Raw genomic sequence first — 21,828 nt, 5'->3', positions numbered from 1 at the left:
ACACTTCATTTCTATATTTAGTTTGCAATTTATTTTAAATATTCAATTTAAAAGAAGTGTAAAATAGCATACAACAAAATGTTGCATAATAAAATCAATGCAATGACAAAAACATCGTTCTAGACATTCAGCAGTTGAAGAATGACATATCCACCGCATCCACCAGGTCAAAAGGGATCTTTTGTTGAGACTATACCATTATCGTTTGTTCCATCCTGTTGCTTTTTTTCATACAACCTATCCTATGCTAGGAGATGAGAGGGCCATATCTTAAATTACTGCACTTTGTAAGATGAGAGCAATCTGATAAGGCCAAGAGAGGTAATTCATGGAACATTACAGCTAACAGCAGCTCTTCAGTGCAGCACAAAAAGTGAGCAGATGTTACATCCACCCTGGTGTCATTAGCTCTTTGAACCACAATCTCCATTAAACATCATGGGCAACACAAGAGGAGCCAAGAAGTTTCAGAAGATATATGGTGTTAAAAAGGAATATGGGGGATAGAATATAAATGTGAGGACACTGATAAAGCATAAAGAGTTTTGATAATGGAGCAAAATTAAAAAGAAATGAAATCCAATAAATTAAATAAATAAGAATAATAATATATCAATTAATAATGACAAATTAACAATTACAACACTACTACTGCTGCTCATGTAAACATGGCCATTTCAAGAAGACATACACGTCTGGGTCCTCATTTATCAACAGTGCATACCCACAAATGTGTAAGTGGGTATGCAGTTTCACGCAAAGTGTGGGATACCAACTTGTACTTATATAGGTGTAATGGTTAGAGAGTCGGACTTACAATTGAAGGGTTGTGAGTTCGAGTCTCGGGCCGGCAGGAATTGTAGGTGGGGGGAGTGCATGTACAGTGCTCTCTCCACCTTCAATACCACGACTTAGGTGCCCTTGAGCAAGGCACTGAACCCCCAACTGCTCCCCGGCGCCGCAGTATAAATGGCTGACCACTGCTCCGGGTGTGTGTTCACGGTGTGTGTGTGTGTGTGTGTGTGTGTGTTCACTGCTGTGTGTGTGCACTTTGGATGGGTTAAAAGCAGAGCACGAATTCTGAGTATGGGTGACCATACTTGGCCGTATGTCACGAAAAAAAAAAAAAAAGTGCCACTTTCTTGGCCAGGTCTTCAGCTGTGTTATTCCTATGTGCTGTATGTCTGCACTATGTTGGACTTTCTTCTACACTGGAAGCTCCTGACATCAAGTCAAATTCCTTGTGTGTGTAAACATACTTGGTAATAAAGCTCTTCTGATTCTGATAATAAAGGGAGGTGCTGTCACAATAAATGGTTCATTGTAGGCGTTTCTGAATCCAAATGACCATAAATTTGAACGAGAACATGTGGGATTTATCAACAATGATTAGGCTACTTACTGGTGTGTGTAAGTTTTTTGTAGGCTACTTACACACATTCTAAATTTCATTTGTAGGACAAAATGTAGAACCTTTTCTACGCACTCTTGATAAATAAGGGCCCTGGAGTTTTCAGCATGTGATACAGCAATTAAACATTGTCTTGAAAGTGGAAATCGTTTCTTTATTTATACAAATTTTTAATTGGAAAGAAAGAAAGAAAGAAAGAAAGAAAGAAAGAAAGAAAGAAAGAAAGAAAGAAAGAAAGAAAGAAAAGAATAATGATGATGACAAATTAACAAATTGTCTTGAAAGTGGAAATCGTTTCTTTATTTATACAACTTTTTAATTGGAAAGAAAGAAAGAAAGAAAGAAAAGAATAATGATGATGACAAATTAACAATTCTAAAAATAAATTAATATAAAATAAATATTTTTTTCAGCTATTGATTATAAACATTTTTAAGTGTTTAATTAGAAATAAATAAATAAGAAATAAATAAATCTTTATATAATAATAATGACAAATGAATGACTACCAATAATTAATAATAATACAAATAAATATAAATAAAAATACTGATGGCTCGAAAAAATAAAACAAACAAACAAATATATATGTGTGTGTGTGTGTGTGTGTGTGTATATATATATATATATATATATAAAGCTATTTTAGAATATCGACGTTTTTAGAAACAGAACGCAAACTAATAAACACCTGATGTCTTTATTTTCCGCTCATTTGAGTCGATGATTATTTGTGTAGGCTACTGATTGAAGTTTACCGTGTGTGGGGGCAGCACTGGGACCTGTTCAGCTCATCTTCTCATCACATTCAGCCGGTCAGAGGATGGAGGCGAGGTGAAAGCACACCTCATTGGCTCCCGCTGCTCCATTTAAAGGAATCCAACTGGTTTGTCCTTTAAGATCCTTCAGCATCTCGTGAGAAGAACTTTACGTTCGCTATTTTCTGAAAGGGAGAATACATTTGGGGAGATCCGATTTGGAGCGTGGAGCAACGTCTTTGAGTCACTTTTATAGAGGCTACAGCCTACGTATGAGAATCTCATCAATGATCGACGAACGATTTCATAGCAGCAAAAAGCAATATTTCTTGCCTCACTGAAATACTATAGAGAGATTTCTGTGGTGCACAAAAGATAAGAGCTTGAACGGGTTACTTAGTGACTTTATTCCATACCCAAAGGACGGAGATATGAATGATTTACACTTTTATTGACCGGCTGATCTAATATTACTAAAGTCATGGAACGATGGGGCGCTTTTTTATAAGTTCATAATATTTTACCCACGATATGGAGAGTTCGCCATGCGCTCCTTTGGGAACCGCTGCTGTTGGTAACTTTTATACCATGGATTCAGGAGGGCTTTCAACAAGTTTTAGGGCTCGTTTATCTTCTGGAACATGATTCGAATTAATTCTGCGATTTTTTGAGGTAATTACGCGAAGGCTGCAGGATTTCTGAAGACGTTTGAATAGGTTTTTTTGTCATTTATTTATCGCACGATCCGGAGAAGATCTCGTCTACTCTTATGGGAATTAAACACTCCTCCCGCTGTTTGCTCCTCAGGAGAAAAATGGCGGACACGGAAAGCACTGAGGTAAGCGACGTGGATTAACAGGTCAAATATAACTAGCTACACTTAAATGTGTTGTTATCATTTTGAGTTACGAAGCCTCAATAGTTCACATTTTGCGTTTAAAAGTAACTCTGCGTTTGAGGTTTTGAGTTTCGCCGTGTTTAGAACAGCGTACGAACCTACACTGAACTCTGCAGTTGGTCAACGTGTTTAAACGAAGGAACTTCTATTTTTCGCGGCTCAATTTGAGGTTTCTCTCGCGCAAAGCAAATTGCTTTTCCATGCCTGGCCAGCACACTTCACATGTCATTACATTTTTATGAAATGTAAACCTATAATAAAGTGCTAAATATCAACAGTATTTGTATTTTGTCAATACTGGTCCTAAAGGAAAGAGCAAGAGCGGCGTTCTGTTATGGTTACCTTTGCAGGAGCACGCGACTTGTTCTTAAGCGTTTACTGTTAAAATAAGCGTAATGTAAATTTTGATCTTACCAAATCAACTGGCAACAAGTCAGACTAGCTGAAATAAACCTGGCTTATTTGGTAAACTTATTTTATGAAACTGGCCCCTTGGCTGGTAACCAAAAATCTCAATTCCGCTCCATAGGAAGGCCCTACTGCTCCTGTAAAAAGTGCACTGTCTATGAGACACTTTACTAGCGTAAGGCAAATTACTAATTAGTGATTGATTGCAATTAGTGTGTTGAGCAAAGCTGCTAATGTTCTGTGATCGTTGGTGCAGGGTTTGCGGAGTCTAGTCGCTGTCCTTGGTGCTGCACCTGCGTCGGGGAGAGCAGCTGTTTTAGAAGGAACTTATTTGAAATAGTTTTTTTCTTTTAAACATCTTTCATATGAAATCCATATCAAAATATAGAACATTTATTGCAGTCTAAAACAGTAGGCTATAAATCATGAAACAACCAAACGAATAGCCTGAATAATTTTTGGTTAAAAAATTACCTTCATTATAGCTGAATCTAGCTTGAACATATCCCAGTGTCGGCTACTTATTGATGCACCCGAGTTTCCATATCAGTATGAGTCCAGAGTTTTAGCGGAGGGCAGTGAGTGCATTTACAGCTGTGCAGAAAGCTGAATATCTGAGTCATCATCCACATAGTTGGCTGGTGGTTTAAATCTCAGGACTACCAAGGAGTGGAAACAATGCATGGGAAGGAAAGGTTGTAATTTGGCCCTGCCACTGAGCTAAACACTTTGATGAATTCCATTTTCATTAGTGGCCTTGAACTTTATGCAATACTCAGTGAGGGATTAGCCAACTGGAATGTACTGACATAGTCACGAAAGCATGAAATCTAATCCATGTTCATTAAAGTATGAAGAAAATGGCCGTATATAAGGATGCTTTTGTTAGAAGTTCCTCGAAGTTCAGTGCAGGAGTAGGTTAGCGTATAATGTCAAGGGATCTTTAAAACCCTGTGATGGATCCTGCCTGACCTCTGATACCTCTCCCAAAATAGCAAGTACACTGAAGACTGCTCTGCACTAGGGCTGCTATCTGTCAAAGTCTACCACAGAGAGAAGATGGAACTACAATCTTGAGAATCAAGGTTCCAAAAGGGGCTTTCACAGTAATGAGTAATGAAATAGAATTACCACTTTTGTGTAATGGAAAGTTTAAAAATGTTAAAGGTTCCTAATGGAACCATAATGGCAATTAAGAACAATTTTTAAGAGTGTAGGCTTTAAATGAAACTCATGTTTGACAAACATAAATAGTGATGATAGTCAAAAATGAAATACCATTGATGACTTTTGAGTAATCAAATATTTTGGTATGCTATGGTATAATATGTCATATAATACAACACATTACTGTATGTATGTCTTACGTAAAATATTTACATATACCTGACAAGTTTGCAAACCCACTCATATATGAAATAAACTTGAATGTTTGGGTTTCAAAGGTATAAAGCTTACAGTAGTCGTTCTTGCTCGAGAAAACACCACTTAGCTCGGAAATGCACAATGGCAGTTGCAGCTTTATTAGATGATGCCCAGCCAAAGCAGAGAGGGCTGCCCATAAATCTGCAAAATTCATAAGAGCTTTTCTGAACACATTAATGATTTAGATATGCAATGCAAAACAACTCAAACCCTTAAGTTGTTCCTTGTCATAAACCTACACTAGAAAAAAAAAAATGCTGGCAGTTCTATTTGTGAAAGGTTCCCAAGAGCACCTATTTTTCCTCTCACGCACATCAATCCAGTTATGTTACGAAAAAACTATTAGAGTTCTCAAAAGCATGGTTGAAAGGTGGAGTGTTGCCGAAATGTGCCATTTGTTGAGGTTAAAAATAGAACGTGCATGAGATTTGTTAGCTAACTGGAGGGGCAAGGACATGTGTTCCTCCTCCCATCATTCTAATAGATGCAATCCGAACACCTTTACGCCTCTTGATACAGCTGCTCTTCCCCTCTGCTGACACTCATTATTTTAAATCCCCTGAGCTGAGAGGCTATGCACACACCCTCCCACAGGCAAATATAGGTACACTTATGCAAATACAAAAACAGCCACACATATCTTCAGTATCACAAAATTGCAAAACAGCATATGAGATATGAAGGATATAAGGGCCAAACATGAAGAGTTGTGGGCTTTTATAGGAGAAAATTGTTATAGATTAGAGGTTTTCAAACTTAACATAACCATGGTCTGCCAATTTAGACTTTTAACTAACTCCAGGACTCTTAATATAAAAAAAGATGTATTTTATAATATGTAACTTCTATTATATAAGAATACATATAAACTATATAATGAATAACACACACACACACACACATATAATTTTTTTGAAAGAAAATCTGTATTTGTCAAAGCTTTTAGTGGCTAATGGCACTTTCATACTCATTTGGTGTCTACAGTGTGGGATAATGGTTCATTAGTATTTTCTCTGTGAGGTAGAGGAATAGCCAAGCTTCTCTGCAGGATGTAGATGTGCTAATCAGAGTCCGAGAGGCTCACCATATGTAATGCTTGTCTTAAGTCATTTTCACGCCAGTCTAACTGTCCTGTGCTCCCTTTGCTCGTAGGGCAAAACTGCCTCTGCCAGGTCTTGGAATTGTTATAGACATTTAGGGAAGACTCTCCTGATATCATAACAGTTTTTAAACAGCACTGAATATAATGTCCCTATTTTGCTTTTTGAAGGATCATGGACCACATTAATCTGTCATAGTTTGGGTGATATCATTAAGAACAGTCCAGGTCAAAAAATAAAATAAAATAAAATAAAAATTGTCAATTAAAAAAGAACAATACAACAACCTGTTGAGCCTCTTTTTTCCCCTTTTTAGCAACAGCCCTTGAGTGCCGCCCCATCCCAGTCGGTCCAGCCATCTCCTCTGCCCAAACCAGTGTCATCGGTCCATCATTCCCAGAGACCCACACACCCATCCCACGCACCTCACACCCCTCACTCAGCCAGCTTACCCAGCTGCCCCGGCAGAGGAAAGATGGCCAAGTTCCTCAACCCTGATGAGATGACCTCCAGGGATTACTATTTTGACTCATACGCCCATTTCGGCATTCATGAGGTATGTGCACATCAGAGCAGCGGATGCTTGCATTTAAAAGACATGCTGAGACGTGAGATGTATAAGTATTTGTGGTAATCGACATCAGTCATGTTGATGTATGCCGGGAGTTATGTATAATGCAGAATATGCAGAGAAATGGAGCAAGAGCGAGAAGGGGTGGGGGTGTCATTGAATTATAGGATGAGAGAGCAGGGAGAACAGGAGGTTCAGGCGAGACCTGCAAGATTAATTTTGTTCAGACTCATTTTTAGTATATAGGTCAGATATTTTTCCCTTCCTTCATCTTAATGTGACAGAGAGGCATAGACCCAAAAAGCTGCATAGATCTGAGCAGACATGCTGTAATGGTGACAGCAAGCTTTTTTACATTCTCACAGGTTGTCAGAGATCCATGTAGTAGTCTTATTTCTTTTTTTGTACAGTAATGCTAATAATAGCCATGGTTGTGAATCAGTACCAGACTAATATATGTTTTTATGGTACTACAAAATAAATATATATTTGAAAAAAAAGAAAAAAAAACAATACCATAATGCTTTTTAATATAAGTGTTTTTAAACACACTTATAATGCCCTAATGTCACATAGATAGGCATATCACTAGGTATTGAAATTTTATTGATTAGATGTCATAATCGTATTGCTTTATTAACCCTGTATACAGTATGTAAAACAATGAGATCTTTAAAACAGTATAGCAGACTATTTAGATAAATTGCCTATACAGTAAATATCAGTTTCACTCTATATCTACTAATAAAATGTCTCAGTAAGATGATATTTATAGTAAATGTTAATTTAGGCTTAAGAAATGTGTGTGTATCACATGATACAGAAGGCTTTGTATGGTTAAACATGTTTAACTCTACTGAATAGTTTGTTGGCTGTGTTTTAAAACTGAATGGTATGGTAAGATATACTGTACCAAGATATGTTCATGCCCAAAAAAACACCATGGCACGTTTGTGCTTAAAGGTGAAGACTGAATAATTCATTGGGTGTGTTTCAAATCAAAGTGAGCTGCCTACCTAGACAACATTTTAAATGCCCTTTACAAAAAAAGATCTATCTAACCCATGCTGCAGTGATGTATGTTTTAATGCCATGGTATTTTTATATATACGTCATGCTAATGAGTTATTACCATATTAATACAAACTGAAAACAATTGGTGTAGGATTTACTAAACAATTTCAACTCAGAAATTGATAAATTGGTAAATTCAACAAATGTTTACAAATAAACAGGAAGCAGAACATTGAATTAAACTGAAATAGTATTTTCTTGTAAAACCTACTTGGCACTCAGGCCTACTATGTATATTGTATATATATAACTAGCATACTGACTGTTTATTGGTACTTATAAAGCACATAATAATGCCATATTCTGCATGGCTGTATTTTAGATCCATTTAATTTAAAGGGATATTTCAACCAAAAATATAAATTCTGTCATAATACTTACCCTCATGTCGTTCCAAACCTGTAAGATCTTCGTTCATTTTCGGGAACACAAATAAAGATATTTTTGATGAAATCCGAGAGCTTTCTGACCCTGCATAGACAGCAACACAACCGACACATTCAAGGCCCAGAAAGGTAGTAAAGAAATTGTTAAAATAGTCCATGTGACATCAGTGATTCAACCGTAATTTTATGAAGCTACGAGAATTCCTTTGTGTGCAAAGAAGACAAAAAATAGTAACTTTAATTAACAGTTTCTTTTCTTCTGTGTTAGTCTTTGCTTTGAATACCACGATGCATTTAAATTTTTGTGTCAACTATCCCCTCCTTCCTTATTAACTATTAATAAACAGCAAATTAGGAGTTTATTTAGGCAAAGTTAATAGTTAGTTAAAAGTGAAAATTAGACCTTAAAATATCACAGTGTGTATATATATATATTTGTGCATGAATGTACAGGAAATGCTTAAGGACGAAGTGAGGACGTTGACATACAGGAACTCCATGTACCATAACAAACACATCTTCAAGGACAAGATCGTGTTGGACGTGGGGAGTGGTACTGGCATCCTCTCCATGTTTGCTGCCAAGGCCGGAGCCAAGCACGTGTATGGGGTAAGAGGGCGGCCCTCCTTATGCCTAAAACTGCATGAGCCTGTAGCCTCCTACCCTGCTGGAACCATTCGCACAGCTCAAAATAGCATCAAGAGCTTTTGAAGGTGTAAACGAATAATCCTCTTTTGTAAGGAAATATGATGTCATATTACCACCTACTTATTTCATAATAAGGATCATAAAAATAAGTTCAAAGCGGTTCAATACAGGAAACTGGTCTGTTTAAAAGCCATGACAACATGATATTCTAGTCTCTTTATACAGTATACATGTTTTTGTACTGTTTTTGTACTTTCTGGGGAAGTCGTGGCCTAATGGTTAGAGAGTCGGACTCCCAATCGAAAGGTTGTGAGTTCGAGTCCCGGGCCGGCAGGAATTGTGGGTGGGGGGAGTGCATGTACAGTTCTCTCTCCACCTTCAATACCACGACTTAGGTGCCCTTGAGCAAGGCATCGAACCCCCAACTGCTCCCCGGGCGCTGCAGCATAAATGGCTGCCCACTGCTCCGGGTGTGTGCTCACAGTGTGTGTGTGTGTTCACTGCTCTGTGTGTGTGCATTTCGGATGGGTTAAATGCAGAGCACAAATTCTGAGTATGGGTCACCATACTTGGCTGAATGTCACTTCACTCTCACTATATTATTGCAAACACTTGTATGTTAATATAACTCATTAATCATTCAGTATTCATTATATATCAGCCAATGTTAGATAATTAATTTTGCATTTCATCGTTTATATCACCTTTGCCATCATAATGTAATGCAATTAAAGTTAATCAAGTCGAATTAGTCCGTTTTATATATGTGGTGATTTATACATCAGATTTACAGTCAATAGTAATATCAATAGTATAAATGTTTAAAAGTTAAGTTTATATTCCTTTTTTTTCATTTTTACAGATTTTATTTCTTTATTTTTAATGTATTAAAAAAATACTGTATTATTTTAAGACAATACTGGAGTATTTTAAGATGATTTATCTGTTAAATGATTTTGAGTATAAAAATAATGACCAGCATATCATTATCAGCTGTACACACACACACACACACACACACACACACACACACACACACACACACACACACACACTCACACACACACACACACAATCAAGACACAACCAGACCAGCACTATAGCATAACACCACCATAGAAATGTTTTTTTTTTTTCAGGGGCCCCTTCTGTTTTTCTGTATTTCAATACCTTTGATTTAATTCTATTTTCTCTTCTTAACTTTCTGTCTTGTCCATTAAAATCTCTTCCCTTTAATGCATTCCTCCCCAGTGGTTAGTGAAGGTTCTTAACGGGCAGCCTTTATTGGCTGTGCTGATATATCAGGCTCTAACACACTACATTGTGAGGCTGTGGTAATTGGCTCTTTGGATAAAACTGAGAAAGAGGCAGTGGAAAAAGCTGTAAAGGTCAGAAAGGCCACATTAACCATGTGGTGCTTGTTTTGCACTTTCGCTTCGAGAACTAAAGCCAAAGCTTGTTAAGCCAAGTTAGAGTACGAGCAGAGAGAGAAAATGTGTCCTGGAAACCTCTTGGGAAAGAATGTTCTGAGAGCTTTTCTCGGTTTTTGGAGGAGAGTGAACTTTGTCGGGAAGTTGAGCCACATGCGGGTGTCAGTCTGAGCCGCGGTCTCTGCTGTAATTGAGCTGATTTGCACCTCGCTGCTCTTATCCAGTTGCACTGTGATAATGAACAATTCTCTGAATGGCTTCATCATATTTAAATACCAGTGATCGCAAGTTACAGTGCTCATCACAAACTCAAAAATACCACTTGCTCAGAATTGCAGTGCAAAATATAAATGAGATTCTGAGGAAAATGTTGAGTGATGCTTGCCAGCTCAAAATTCTCTGTCACAATATTCTGGCCTTTATATCCACCTTATTTTTAACACATGAACAGACTCTGCCATGTTTAAACATGAATTGTGTCAGGGTTTTAGTTGTTATAGTTATTTTTAGTTATGTTATAGTTATTTTAGATATACAAAAACAGTCCATTATGCAGCAAACTGGTATTTGTTGTTATATTAATTATCTATTTAATGATTTTTTTTTTTTTCGTAAACTCATTGGGTTTTAGCGGAAATAGCTGTACAGTTTACTGTGCAGATATTCTTCTTATTATTTACCTATTGTGGCCAATGAGTTAGAAGTCTTGCACATTTCATAGGAATGTATGTATAGGAATGTTAGGTGAATATATGGTTCTTGTCTGTCTTTTATTGTACATTTTCTGGATACCCCCCCCCCCCCCCCACTTTACTGTCTGCCAGGCAAAAAAACATGTCCCCAAGGACACCACACACTATGAAAATGGATGGATTTAAAATACTTTCTGTGGCTGGCTTTTGTTTGCTCAGTACTCAGCACAACAGTGGCCTGTTTTTTTTTGTTCATTATAGGTCATGGAAATTCAGCTTTTAGCCAGTGAAGGTCAGAGAATTTGACATTTGGCTTAGAGTGGGATCCCTGGTATTTAATCATCATTTTTTATAGTTTTTTTATAATTAATAATACATTTTGCATAACTTTTGTAAAAATAGAGCATGGCGTTAGCAAAGCCAAAATCATGGATTTAAACTCCTAGTAAATATATAAACTTATAAAATGTATAGCATAAAATACAATATAACCTGCTTCTGGTAACAGTGTCTGCCAAATTCATAATGGAAATGTAAAATATTCATGGCCTACTAATAGCTCACGACTTTGTGGACGTTCATGATGTTTGAGACTAGATTATTAATTGTTTTCACATGTAACTTGCACCTATAACATGGGCAATGTCATAAATTAATTTTGACTCATTCCTTAGTTTGCAAATTCTTTTTAAAGTAATGCATTTACATGAGAAGTGTATATGACTTTAATTTTGGGGCTGTATTACTTATCTATACAAAAGTTGTCTAAATTATCTTTTTTTATATAGCATTTTTTAATTGCTGTTTTAGGTGAATAAACGCATGGTTATGTTACCAGCATAATTTTGTTTAATTGGATACAGTCCTTTTGTTATGTCCTACACATACCATGCACATACCAACATTGTCATGATATGAGAACACAAAGGAAATTAGCACAGTAAGTTACCTTTTTGATTGAGCTACTTGATTGAAACATGTTCTTTTAAAATAAAAACACAGTTAAGCCAAATGGTAACTGTTTTTAATTATGAACCATAGAAACCTGATACAATGGTGCTAAATCAAAATGGTGTCAAATCACACTAAATTGTTTAAATGAAAGGAACATGAAAAATCAATTTGAGTACGTTAACATATAATTCTGCAATCTCATGGCTGTAATTTTGAAAGAGTATCTATTTTAACATTTGTACTGATACAAAGACTCACAGAATTCCATTGTAAGTGCATTACTTTTACAAACTGAAGCAAGTCCATTAATGCTTAGTAAAATATTTCTGAATGAATAAAGCATGCTAGTAGCTGTTAAGCTATTTAAATGAATATTTCCACCAAATAACCCAAACTGTGAATGAAAGAAAGAGATAAAATCATCATGTTTAAAGTTGTCTTCTTCGCAAAGTTTTGTTCTTGATCTCTGTTTACCGCAGCTCAGGCCCAGGCACTTTCCTCTCGCCTTGATCATGTACATCAAGCACTTTTCTTCGGAGATTGAAAATTTGCTGACTGTGTTATGGGCTTCTCTGATTACTTTTAAACTTAATGCTGACCCACTGCAGTACGTGAATTTTTTCAGAAACAGGTGGGCCTGCAATGTAGGTTCTGATTGTTTGTCAGTTGAAGCGAAGCTGACTGACTCTGTGTTCTCCACTGGAGTTGACGGCGATGGCTATGGACACTAACGATGGCTGGGAAAAAAAACAAAGGGACGTCATGAGGCAGAGGGATCTGTGCTGTCTGGAATCAGCCTCTCACTTATACAGCTGACGGCTTCCTACTTAATCTCTCCTCTTCCCTTTAGCCTCAGGCCACTGGCAGCCCCGTTACTCTGTGTGCTCATTTACGTATATTGCTGTCTGACAACGGGACAGGAATCTGGTTTGTGAATGCTAAATAGTTAATAATTCTTCAAAAAAATATTTTATTCATCAAAGATTCAAATCACACTAATTGTACTAATCAGCTTCAGTCTTTTGTAAGAGGATATAAAGCTACAGAAGGTAATAAGAGGTCTACCAGCTATAACAGAATCAACAAACTAGAAAGTTTAAATCTTCATGTTATTCTGTTTTTATTTTTTTTCTCAGATTGAATGCTCAAGTATATCAGAATACTCTGAGAAAATCATCAAGGCCAATCACCTGGACAGTGGTAAGCAGATATGAAATGTGTAGATATTGTATAAGTAGTTTCTGTGTAGTTAGCTTGCTTGTGTGGGTGTGTGAGAAAAAGAGAATGACAAATAGGAGGAGACATCGACAGGATAAAGAGTGGTTGTCAAGCGTTCTTCTGTTCAGCCTCTTAAATATACAAAATTTAAAACCTCTGCAGTATCTGAATATTAAGACAGAATTTAAACTGTAAATGTTCAGTATGATTCATAATAAATATAAAGGAGAATATGATTATCAAGGACACTGGCCTCCCCACAAAAAGACATTAATATGTATTTTTGTCAGGTTTTCAAATTAAAAATAACAGTACCATTCAAAAAGTTAGGGGTAATTATTTTTTTTTATTTTTTTTTTGAAAAAGTGGTCTTTTATGCTTATCATGGCTGAAATACAATAGAAACAGTACTATTTTGTAATATTACAGTTGTCTATTTTAATACATTTAAATATATAATTTATTTCTGTGATGGCAAAGCTGAGTTTTCAGCATCATTACTCCAGTCTTCAGTGTCACATGATCCCGCAGAAATCATTCTAATATGCTGATTTGGTTATCAAGAATAAATTATTTTAATTTTCAATGATGGAAACAGTTGTGCTGCTTAATATTTTGTGGAACAGAATGTTTAAAATAATAAAATAAAAAATATATATTTTTTTTAACAATGTAAAGTCTTTAGTGTCATTTGTGACCCATTTAATGCATCCTTGCTGAATAGAATCATAGAATCAATATCAATAAATAAATAAAAACTAAAACAAAATAGATTTACTTAATTATTAAAGTTCTCGTTTACTGGAAAACAAGACAAAATGCTCTCTCTCTCTCCCTCTATATATATATATATATATATATATACAGTACAGACCAAAAGTTTGGACACACCTTCTCATTCAAAGAGTTTTCTTTATTTTCATGACTATGAAAATTGTAGATTCACACTGAAGGCATCAAAACTATGAATTAACACATGTGGAATTATATATGGAATTATATACATAACAAAAAAGTGTGAAACAACTGAAAATATGTCATATTCTAGGTTCTTCAAAGTAGCCACCTTTTGCTTTGATTACTGCTTTGCACACTCTTGGCATTCTCTTGATGAGCTTCAAGAGGTAGTCACCTGAAATGGTCTTCCAACAGTCTTGAAGGAGTTCCCCGAGAGATGCTTAGCACTTGTTGGCCCTTTTGCCTTCAGTCTGCGGTCCAGCTCAACCCTAAACCATCTCGATTGGGTTCAGGTCCGGTGACTGTGGAGGCCAGGTCATCTGGCGCAGCACCCCATCACTCTCCTTCTTGGTCAAATAGCCCTTGATGCCTTCAGTGTGTCTCTACAATTTTCATAGTCATGAAAATAAAGTAAAATCTTTGAATGAGAAGGTGTCAAAACTTTTGGTCTGTACTGTATATATATTTATATATATATAAAAAAAAAAATTTATTAGTACAATGGCTGCCCAGTGTGATTATTCATAGTCATAAAAACATGTCGTAGTCAAAGGTCAAATTAAACATTTCTCTTTCAGTATTTTTTCAGTTAGCCTTTAGTTAGCCAGAAAACAGCATATTTCGAATAGTTTAAAGCTCTTCCTATTAGCTTGAACACGACTGCTATAATATGCTATAATATGAAGCTTCATTTTTGATCAGGCGTTTAGACCACTGCAGTATAAAGCTGGTCCTGCAATCTTAGCTGGAGTCTCTCTGACACACACGCAAGCTTTGACCCACATCTTTTAACTGGCCTTAAAAATTCAAAGAGTAGAAAGGATCTGTCAAGTGTCTCTGTGCCCTTATTTGTCTGTGTTCCAGTTATAACCATCTTTAAAGGGAAAGTGGAAGAGACAGAGCTGCCGGTAGATCAGGTGGACATTATCATCTCAGAGTGGATGGGTTATTGCCTTTTTTATGAGTCCATGCTCAACACAGTCATCTACGCCAGAGATAAATGGCTGGTCAGTGTTTATGTGTGTGTGTATCTGTGTGTGTGTGTGTAGTACAGAACAAACATGTGAGTGTGTGTACTTTATATACAGCCAGTGTCTCTACAGAATGAACAAGCACACTGATTTTTATCTTTAGAAACCTGGAGGTCTGATGTTCCCAGACAGGGCTGCTCTATATGTGGTGGCCATTGAAGACAGACAGTACAAGGACTTCAAGATTCACTGTGAGTCTCAAAATACACACATAAACATCCAGTATTATAAAGGAGGGTTTTATCTATCCAAATACACTCATGTTTACACATTTCTAAGCTGATACGATAAAATAGATCTATAATACTGCAAATAACTTGGTTAGATCTAATGAGATTTAACTTTTACAGTGTAAAAGTGTAAAAGAGAAAACTGACCATAGGACAGTTTATGCTAATGCCTTCTAATCTACAATGCATTTACTGTATTATTCACTATGCATGTAGATTTGAATGAATTTTTAGACAGGTAATCAAGTGCTTATTTTTACATAGTTGTAGAGTATTTTATTTGGGGCCTTTATCAAAAATCGAATGATTTTATGTTTGAGCAGGGTGGGAGAACGTTTATGGTTTTGACATGACCTGCATCAGGAACGTAGCTATGAAAGAACCACTGGTGGACATCGTGGACTCAAAACAAGTGGTATCCAATGCCTGCCTGATCAAGGTCAGCCATTAAAACACTTCACAGAAGTCATGTTTCTCACCATACGTGTGCTAGATGAGAAGCTCAAGTGAGATCCACAGAGAATACAGCAGCATTAGTATGTAACCGATCATTAGCTGTATCACGGAGTGTGACAGTTACATAATGATCCGTTGAAATGCAATTTCATTTCATTATAAACCACTGGAGAAGGTGCTGATGAGATGATTAGTGGTTGAATCGGATTCATCAAGCCTGGAAAGTTTATGGCTCCACAGATGGACTGTGAAATACATCTGCAAGCCTCTAATTTTAACTGCTGAAAGATAATATGAAAAAATATATTTGAAACAAAAGGCTTTTTCAGCTTTTTACAGATATAAAGTAGCTGCTGTCACTACTTATCCAATTAAAACATTTGATGTAAATCAGAGAACAGTTTGATATGTAGAAGTCTAAATAAAGTCATTTGAGAATTTTGCGCATGTCTGTACAAATATAGATAAACACATATATGTAGTGGGCCTTTTTTAAGCTTCTTAATATATATTGCATTAAATAACATAATGTCAAACCATCAAATGATAGCTATATCTAAAAACTAACTAGCCATTTTTCTAGTTAACTTTAACCAAGGATGCACCAGTTTTAAAAATCTGAATATTATTTTCACATTATTATGGGAAAACATTAAAAATGCAGAAGTAAAATCAAACATTTTAAATGCTACAACAAGTAACAAAAATGAAAGGTATCAGAAATATAATGCAATGACATTTTAGGTGCCACTTGGAGTCATTCCTTTTTGTACTGAGTGTCCTGAACTGACCTTAGAGGAAATTATATCGTGATATTTCAGCCTATTCGACTTATTTTAAAGATCAGATCTGCCCAATGAAGCAGAGCTGGGACATAATGGATGAAGGCATTTAAATTAAGTGGTGAATGGAAGTGTGACGCACACACACACTGCTGGTTTGTTTGATATAGTGATTAATGCTATGTCAAACTTTGAGCTTTATAACTTAATCTAAAGTAGATTGGACACATTTACAAATGGGAGACTTGATGTCTAATGGAAAGTGAGGGTGAAAGGAATATAAAACCACAGAGAAATACAGAAAGGTTTACACTTATATAAGTTTATTGTTGTTTTTTCAGGTAAATATATCAGCGGTGGAGGCAGGGCTCAGTTTACTGTCTGGAAATGATGTCCGAAACAGCTGTCTGAACGTACTGATCCAAGAGCAGTAATAGTATCCTAACATGATTATTGAAATGCTAGCAGTACAGTATGACATTTCAGAAGAAGAGATAGAGATCAAGCTTGATGCTGAACGTTTTTACTGTCTCCCGCAGTAAAGAGAAATTACTAAAGAGATCTCTTTAATATTTCATGTTTCTCCTGGACAACTCTGAGATTAAATGGAGAATTCCAAACACTGTGTTCAGAAGATACTAAAGTCGCCAATGAAGAGTCAAAGATCTCAAAATGAACTACAACATTTCTCATTCAATTCCTCCAAGACCAAAATTCTAAGACATAATTGCTAATTAAAGAAATAGTTAGAAAAATTGTTAAAAACATACCTACTCTCAGGTCATCCAAGATGTAGATGAGTTGATTGATCATTGGAACAGATTTGGAAGAATTTAGCATTACATCACTTATTCACCAATGGATGCTTTGCAGTGAATGGGTGCCGTTAGAATGAGAGTCCAAACAGCTGATAAAAACAAATCTAGAATGAATCCACAATTTTTTAACTTCAAGTCCACTTTTCAAAATATTGCTTTCTCAAGATAAAGTCATCTTGTCTGGATCAGGAGAGAAATATGCACAGATCAAACACCATTTACAAGCGAAAACAACACTGTTTTAAACAAATATATCAGTGGATTTTGATGTGAGAGGACGACAGGGGATGGACTTTTCCACTCGAGTAAAATTCATATTTTGGATATTTTGGCTGAAATATTCCTTTAAAAGAAACCCAGCTGAGAATGCCATCAAGTTCCTCAGGCCATGAAATAATAACTTAAACTTTCCTCATCTTTTCACAGGAAGTGGACATCTACACAGTGAAGCCAGAGGAACTGTCCTTCACCTCCTCGTTCTGTCTGCAGATCCAGAGGAATGATTATGTCCACGCTCTGGTCACCTACTTCAATATCGAATTCACCAAGTGTCATAAAAAGACTGGCTTCTCCACAGGTGTAGTGTTTTATACTTCTCTAGGTTCTGCTGCTTGGATCACAGTACTTTGTGGTTGATGTTTGCCCTCTAGTGGCTCAGGTTTGACACAGCACTTCCAAAGGCATTAAACCAAAATAGGCAACAAGAAAACGGGTTTCTAAAAGGAAACCAGCTACATACATACAGTGATCTGAGGGCTCTGTTAACTTCTATTGCCCTTTGAGGTTGCTCAGTCAGCACAGGCGTTTCCTCATGGGTAGAAGCACAAGTGATCATTTGTTTGGCAAGAACACTAAAACTCATACTTTGGGTCCTTATTTTCTCTCTAATTCACACACATAGCGTTTGCATCTTTTTTGGCAGCAGTCTTAAAGGAAATACAGGCAATGTAAGCATTTTTTTATGTTGTATAGTCTTATGTCTATTTAAAAAAAAACAAAAAAACAAAGACAGGATGATCATGACTGTAATATTGATTAGCTCACTGTAGTTCATCCTTATTGCATGGCTGCTTCTGAAATAATGATTTACTTTGACATGAAATATAGATTTACATGTAGATATTAAAGGATAAATTATATAAAGGCTATGGAGCATGGAGTGGTCAGTTGATGCCCTTATATTTGACTTCAGAATCCAACATCTGATCAATCAGAATCAAGTTTTTCATAGAGCAGCGTCACAATGTGTTTTATATTTAATATTTGATTGTATATATTTTCTATACCATAGCACCAGATGCCCCGTACACACACTGGAAGCAGACAGTGTTTTATATGGAGGAATATTTGACTGTGAAAAGAGGAGAGGAGATAGTCGGAACGGTCAGCATGAAGCCAAACGAGAAGAACGCAGTAAGAACCCACTTAATTAATAAAAAAATGAAAAATAAAGTAAAATATGCTTTCAAGACACATTTTATATTTTATTTTATTTTAAATAGTCAGTTAGTTAAAATAAGTATAGCCAAAAATATGTTTTCCATGATGCTCAAGATTTATTTTTATTATTATTATTATTTAACGCATTTATGCTGCTTAATGTTTTGTGAAAATCTTTTTTTTTCTTTTTTTCTAAAATTTGTAAAATAATAAAAATAATGCCCCCAAAGTTTTTAATGGTACTGTATAATTCAATGCAACTTTCTTATATAGTTTTTTTTTTAATTATAATTAAAATGCAGTTTAACTTTCTTGTTTGTCTATCCAGCGTGATCTGGACTTCAGCTTTGAGCTGGATTTTAAAGGCCAGCTCTGTGAGGCTGCTATCGCTCATGACTATAAGATGCGCTAAGTATCCAGCAGTGGTGAGAGACGGTTTGTGACAGTACTCAGAGAAGCAGAGGCAGGGGCTGCTCCGGATCACAGCTACAGCCCTGTTGCTGGGAGGAGACAGAGACAGAGAGTAAGACCAGCACAGAAGTTGCTATCTCTGGGAGTCTTGCCAATGCTTTTGGAGCGAAAAGTGGCACTTCTAGCAATAGCAGCCTTGCCTTCGCCGACTCTAGCCTACACTAAAACGCCATCTCTCCGACTGTTCAGGGGCCAGCTATGGCTGCAGCCCACTGCAAACAAAAGATTGTCATGCTCTTATGAATGTTCAGTGTTAGTTTATGGTTACTTTGCTTTTAGATTAGGAGTGTGAGGTAAGCTACTTAATATTGAAGGTTGTAATTAAAAATATCTCAATTTAATATCATATTACGAGAATAACTCCACTCACATAGTAATAATTTATTTGCTGGACTTGAACAATTTCAATGCAGTAAAATAAGTGATCTCTTAATTTAAATCAGGTTTTAACAAAATCCAGGTCATTCTCAAAAAATAGTAGTTTTTTGCACAAAAAAATAATAAAATAAAAATAATAATCCATTGCTTACTTACCCGTATTTTCCGGACTATAAGTCGCACTTTTTTTTCATAGTTTGGCTGGTCCTGCGACTTATAGTCAGGTGCGACTTATTTATCAAAATTAATTTTACATGAACCGAGAGAACTGAACCATGAGAAAACATTACGTCTACAGCCGCGAGAGGGCGCTCTATGCTGCTCACTGTGCTCAGTGCACCTATATCCTACACTGAGCAGCATAGAGAGCCCTCTCGTGGCTGTAGACGGTAATGTTTTCTCTTGGTTCTTGGTTCTAAATAAATGCGACTTATAGTCCAGTGCGACTTATATATGTTTTTTCCTCATCCTGACGTATTTTTGGACTGATGCGACTTATACTCAGGTGCGACTTATAGTCTGAAAAATATGGTAAATAACATTGGCAAATGCTAAGAACAATATTTTTTGCCCTGTAAAGCTTTATAAATATATATATATATATATATATATATATTGCACCTACAAGGTTGGCAAATATAACTGATGCTTTACAAAGCTAATATACATAAATACATAAATATTGATGAAGTCTATAAGAAAATATTTTTATTTCACCACAATGTTTTACCAAAAAGATCATGTTTAAATTTCATGGCATAATCAGCATTTTTTTAAAACTAAGTAATTATACATAGACCATAAAAGAATATTTGAATTTAAATAAAAGCTCAGTTTAGCTATTATTATATTATATACTATTATATATAATTGCATGGCAGTTTCATACTGCAATAAAAACAAAACTTAAAAAAAAAAAAGAATTTGTTTTATTTTAAAATGTGTGAATTACACAACAGATGTCATTTTATAATTTAAAATTAGGTTCTGAATCCTCTTAATTATATATAGTAGATTGCGTGGACCCCATTTCCTGATAAGAGTTTAGATTTGAAGTTTCTTACCTATGATTATCAGAGGAAAACAAATCCGATGCTAATAATAGAAATTACAAGACAAAAAGACTGATTGCAATACACTGATGTGGTAAGATTGTACATTTGTTTTTCTAGTAACTTTATGAGATTGCAATATGTAGTGTTAGTATTAATTATGATTCTAGGTGCGTGAAATTACATTTCAACTTACATCTGCTACCTGAACACAAAGATAAAAATAGAAAAAGAGAAACAGCACATGATAATACATATCAAAATATAGATGGCATGTGAAATGCTGGCTCTGTCTGCGGTGAGATCTTGATGAGCTGGACTCAGATGGCACCTGCTGCTCTTCACCTGTGCACTTATAAGAGTCTCTGCCAAGGCCATGACTGGGATCGTCCCGGTCCATCTGTGACCCCTATGTCACAGCTGATTATACTGTTCAAGTCCTCACCAAAGACATTCAGTTCACTTGCAAAGCACATCGTCAGTTATGCGTTATATTTATTGTCCATAGTTTGTTTTTACTATAGGTGTACTATAGGTGTATATCTGATTCCTTGGTGGAATATTGTGCGATATTGGAAAGTGTGAATAACTATCTTTTCTGTGCAAGGAATGCTTTCCTCCTGCATTATGGTATTTTCAACTGGGTGTTCTGTATTGTATTTGAGATTGTTTAAAAAAATGTTTATAATGATTATTCTGCCATGATTTGAGCATCTATCAAGATAATAGTAAATAAAATAGCTGTAAAAGAATTAAAGCTACATAAAGCGTTTATAGGTGTACAATAGCATGCCTCTGAAAGCGTATTTGGCTGTTTATAAAGATATGTTGCTGTTGTGATAAAAACATGAAAGTGAGGGAAAAAAAGTCATAAGAACATTTATGAAACGTTGGTGATGTAAGATGGTAAAGAAAATAAAAGTTATTTGTCTTTTATTGTGATAATATTGTGTAATGCTCGATTGTGCTCGTGTCTAAATGTAGTACCATTTATAGTCCACAGGGGGGCTTAAAAGGATTATAAATATAAAACAAATGAAAAATGAGTCTATCTGAAGTACTTACGCAGAACATACATCCTTTTTATGCTGGTTGGGATTTCTAAATTTCCTAAAATGTCTTGTTTTCATTTATTTCTCTATATTGTTCATACAATATATGTACGTGTACTTATTTGCATTTGCTTGACCGTTCTTCTGTAGATCCCGCCTTCTCACACGCCACTATTGGCCGATTATGC

At 35.8% G+C, this 21,828-nt stretch overlaps 1 protein-coding gene across 1 annotated transcript; it reads left to right on the top strand.

Annotated features, from left to right (window-relative positions):
* Nucleotides 1-2,573: 2,573 nt before the first annotated feature.
* LOC132101657 (protein arginine N-methyltransferase 8-B) lies at nt 2,574-19,685 on the top strand. The gene is made up of 10 exons (XM_059506764.1): nt 2,574-3,007; nt 6,317-6,556; nt 8,485-8,640; nt 12,892-12,955; nt 14,795-14,937; nt 15,065-15,152; nt 15,515-15,630; nt 17,674-17,824; nt 18,539-18,660; nt 19,016-19,685. The coding sequence occupies exons 1-10, from the start codon at nt 2,939-2,941 to the stop codon at nt 19,097-19,099; spliced, it is 1,233 nt and encodes a 410-aa protein (XP_059362747.1). The 5' UTR covers nt 2,574-2,938; the 3' UTR covers nt 19,100-19,685.
* Nucleotides 19,686-21,828: the final 2,143 nt, after the last annotated feature.

Source organism: Carassius carassius, chromosome 23 (genome assembly GCF_963082965.1).
Source record: "Carassius carassius chromosome 23, fCarCar2.1, whole genome shotgun sequence".
Lineage (NCBI taxonomy): Eukaryota > Metazoa > Chordata > Actinopteri > Cypriniformes > Cyprinidae > Carassius > Carassius carassius.
Note: the sequence above shows the minus strand (reverse complement) of the source record. Positions and strands in the feature narration are given on the sequence as shown.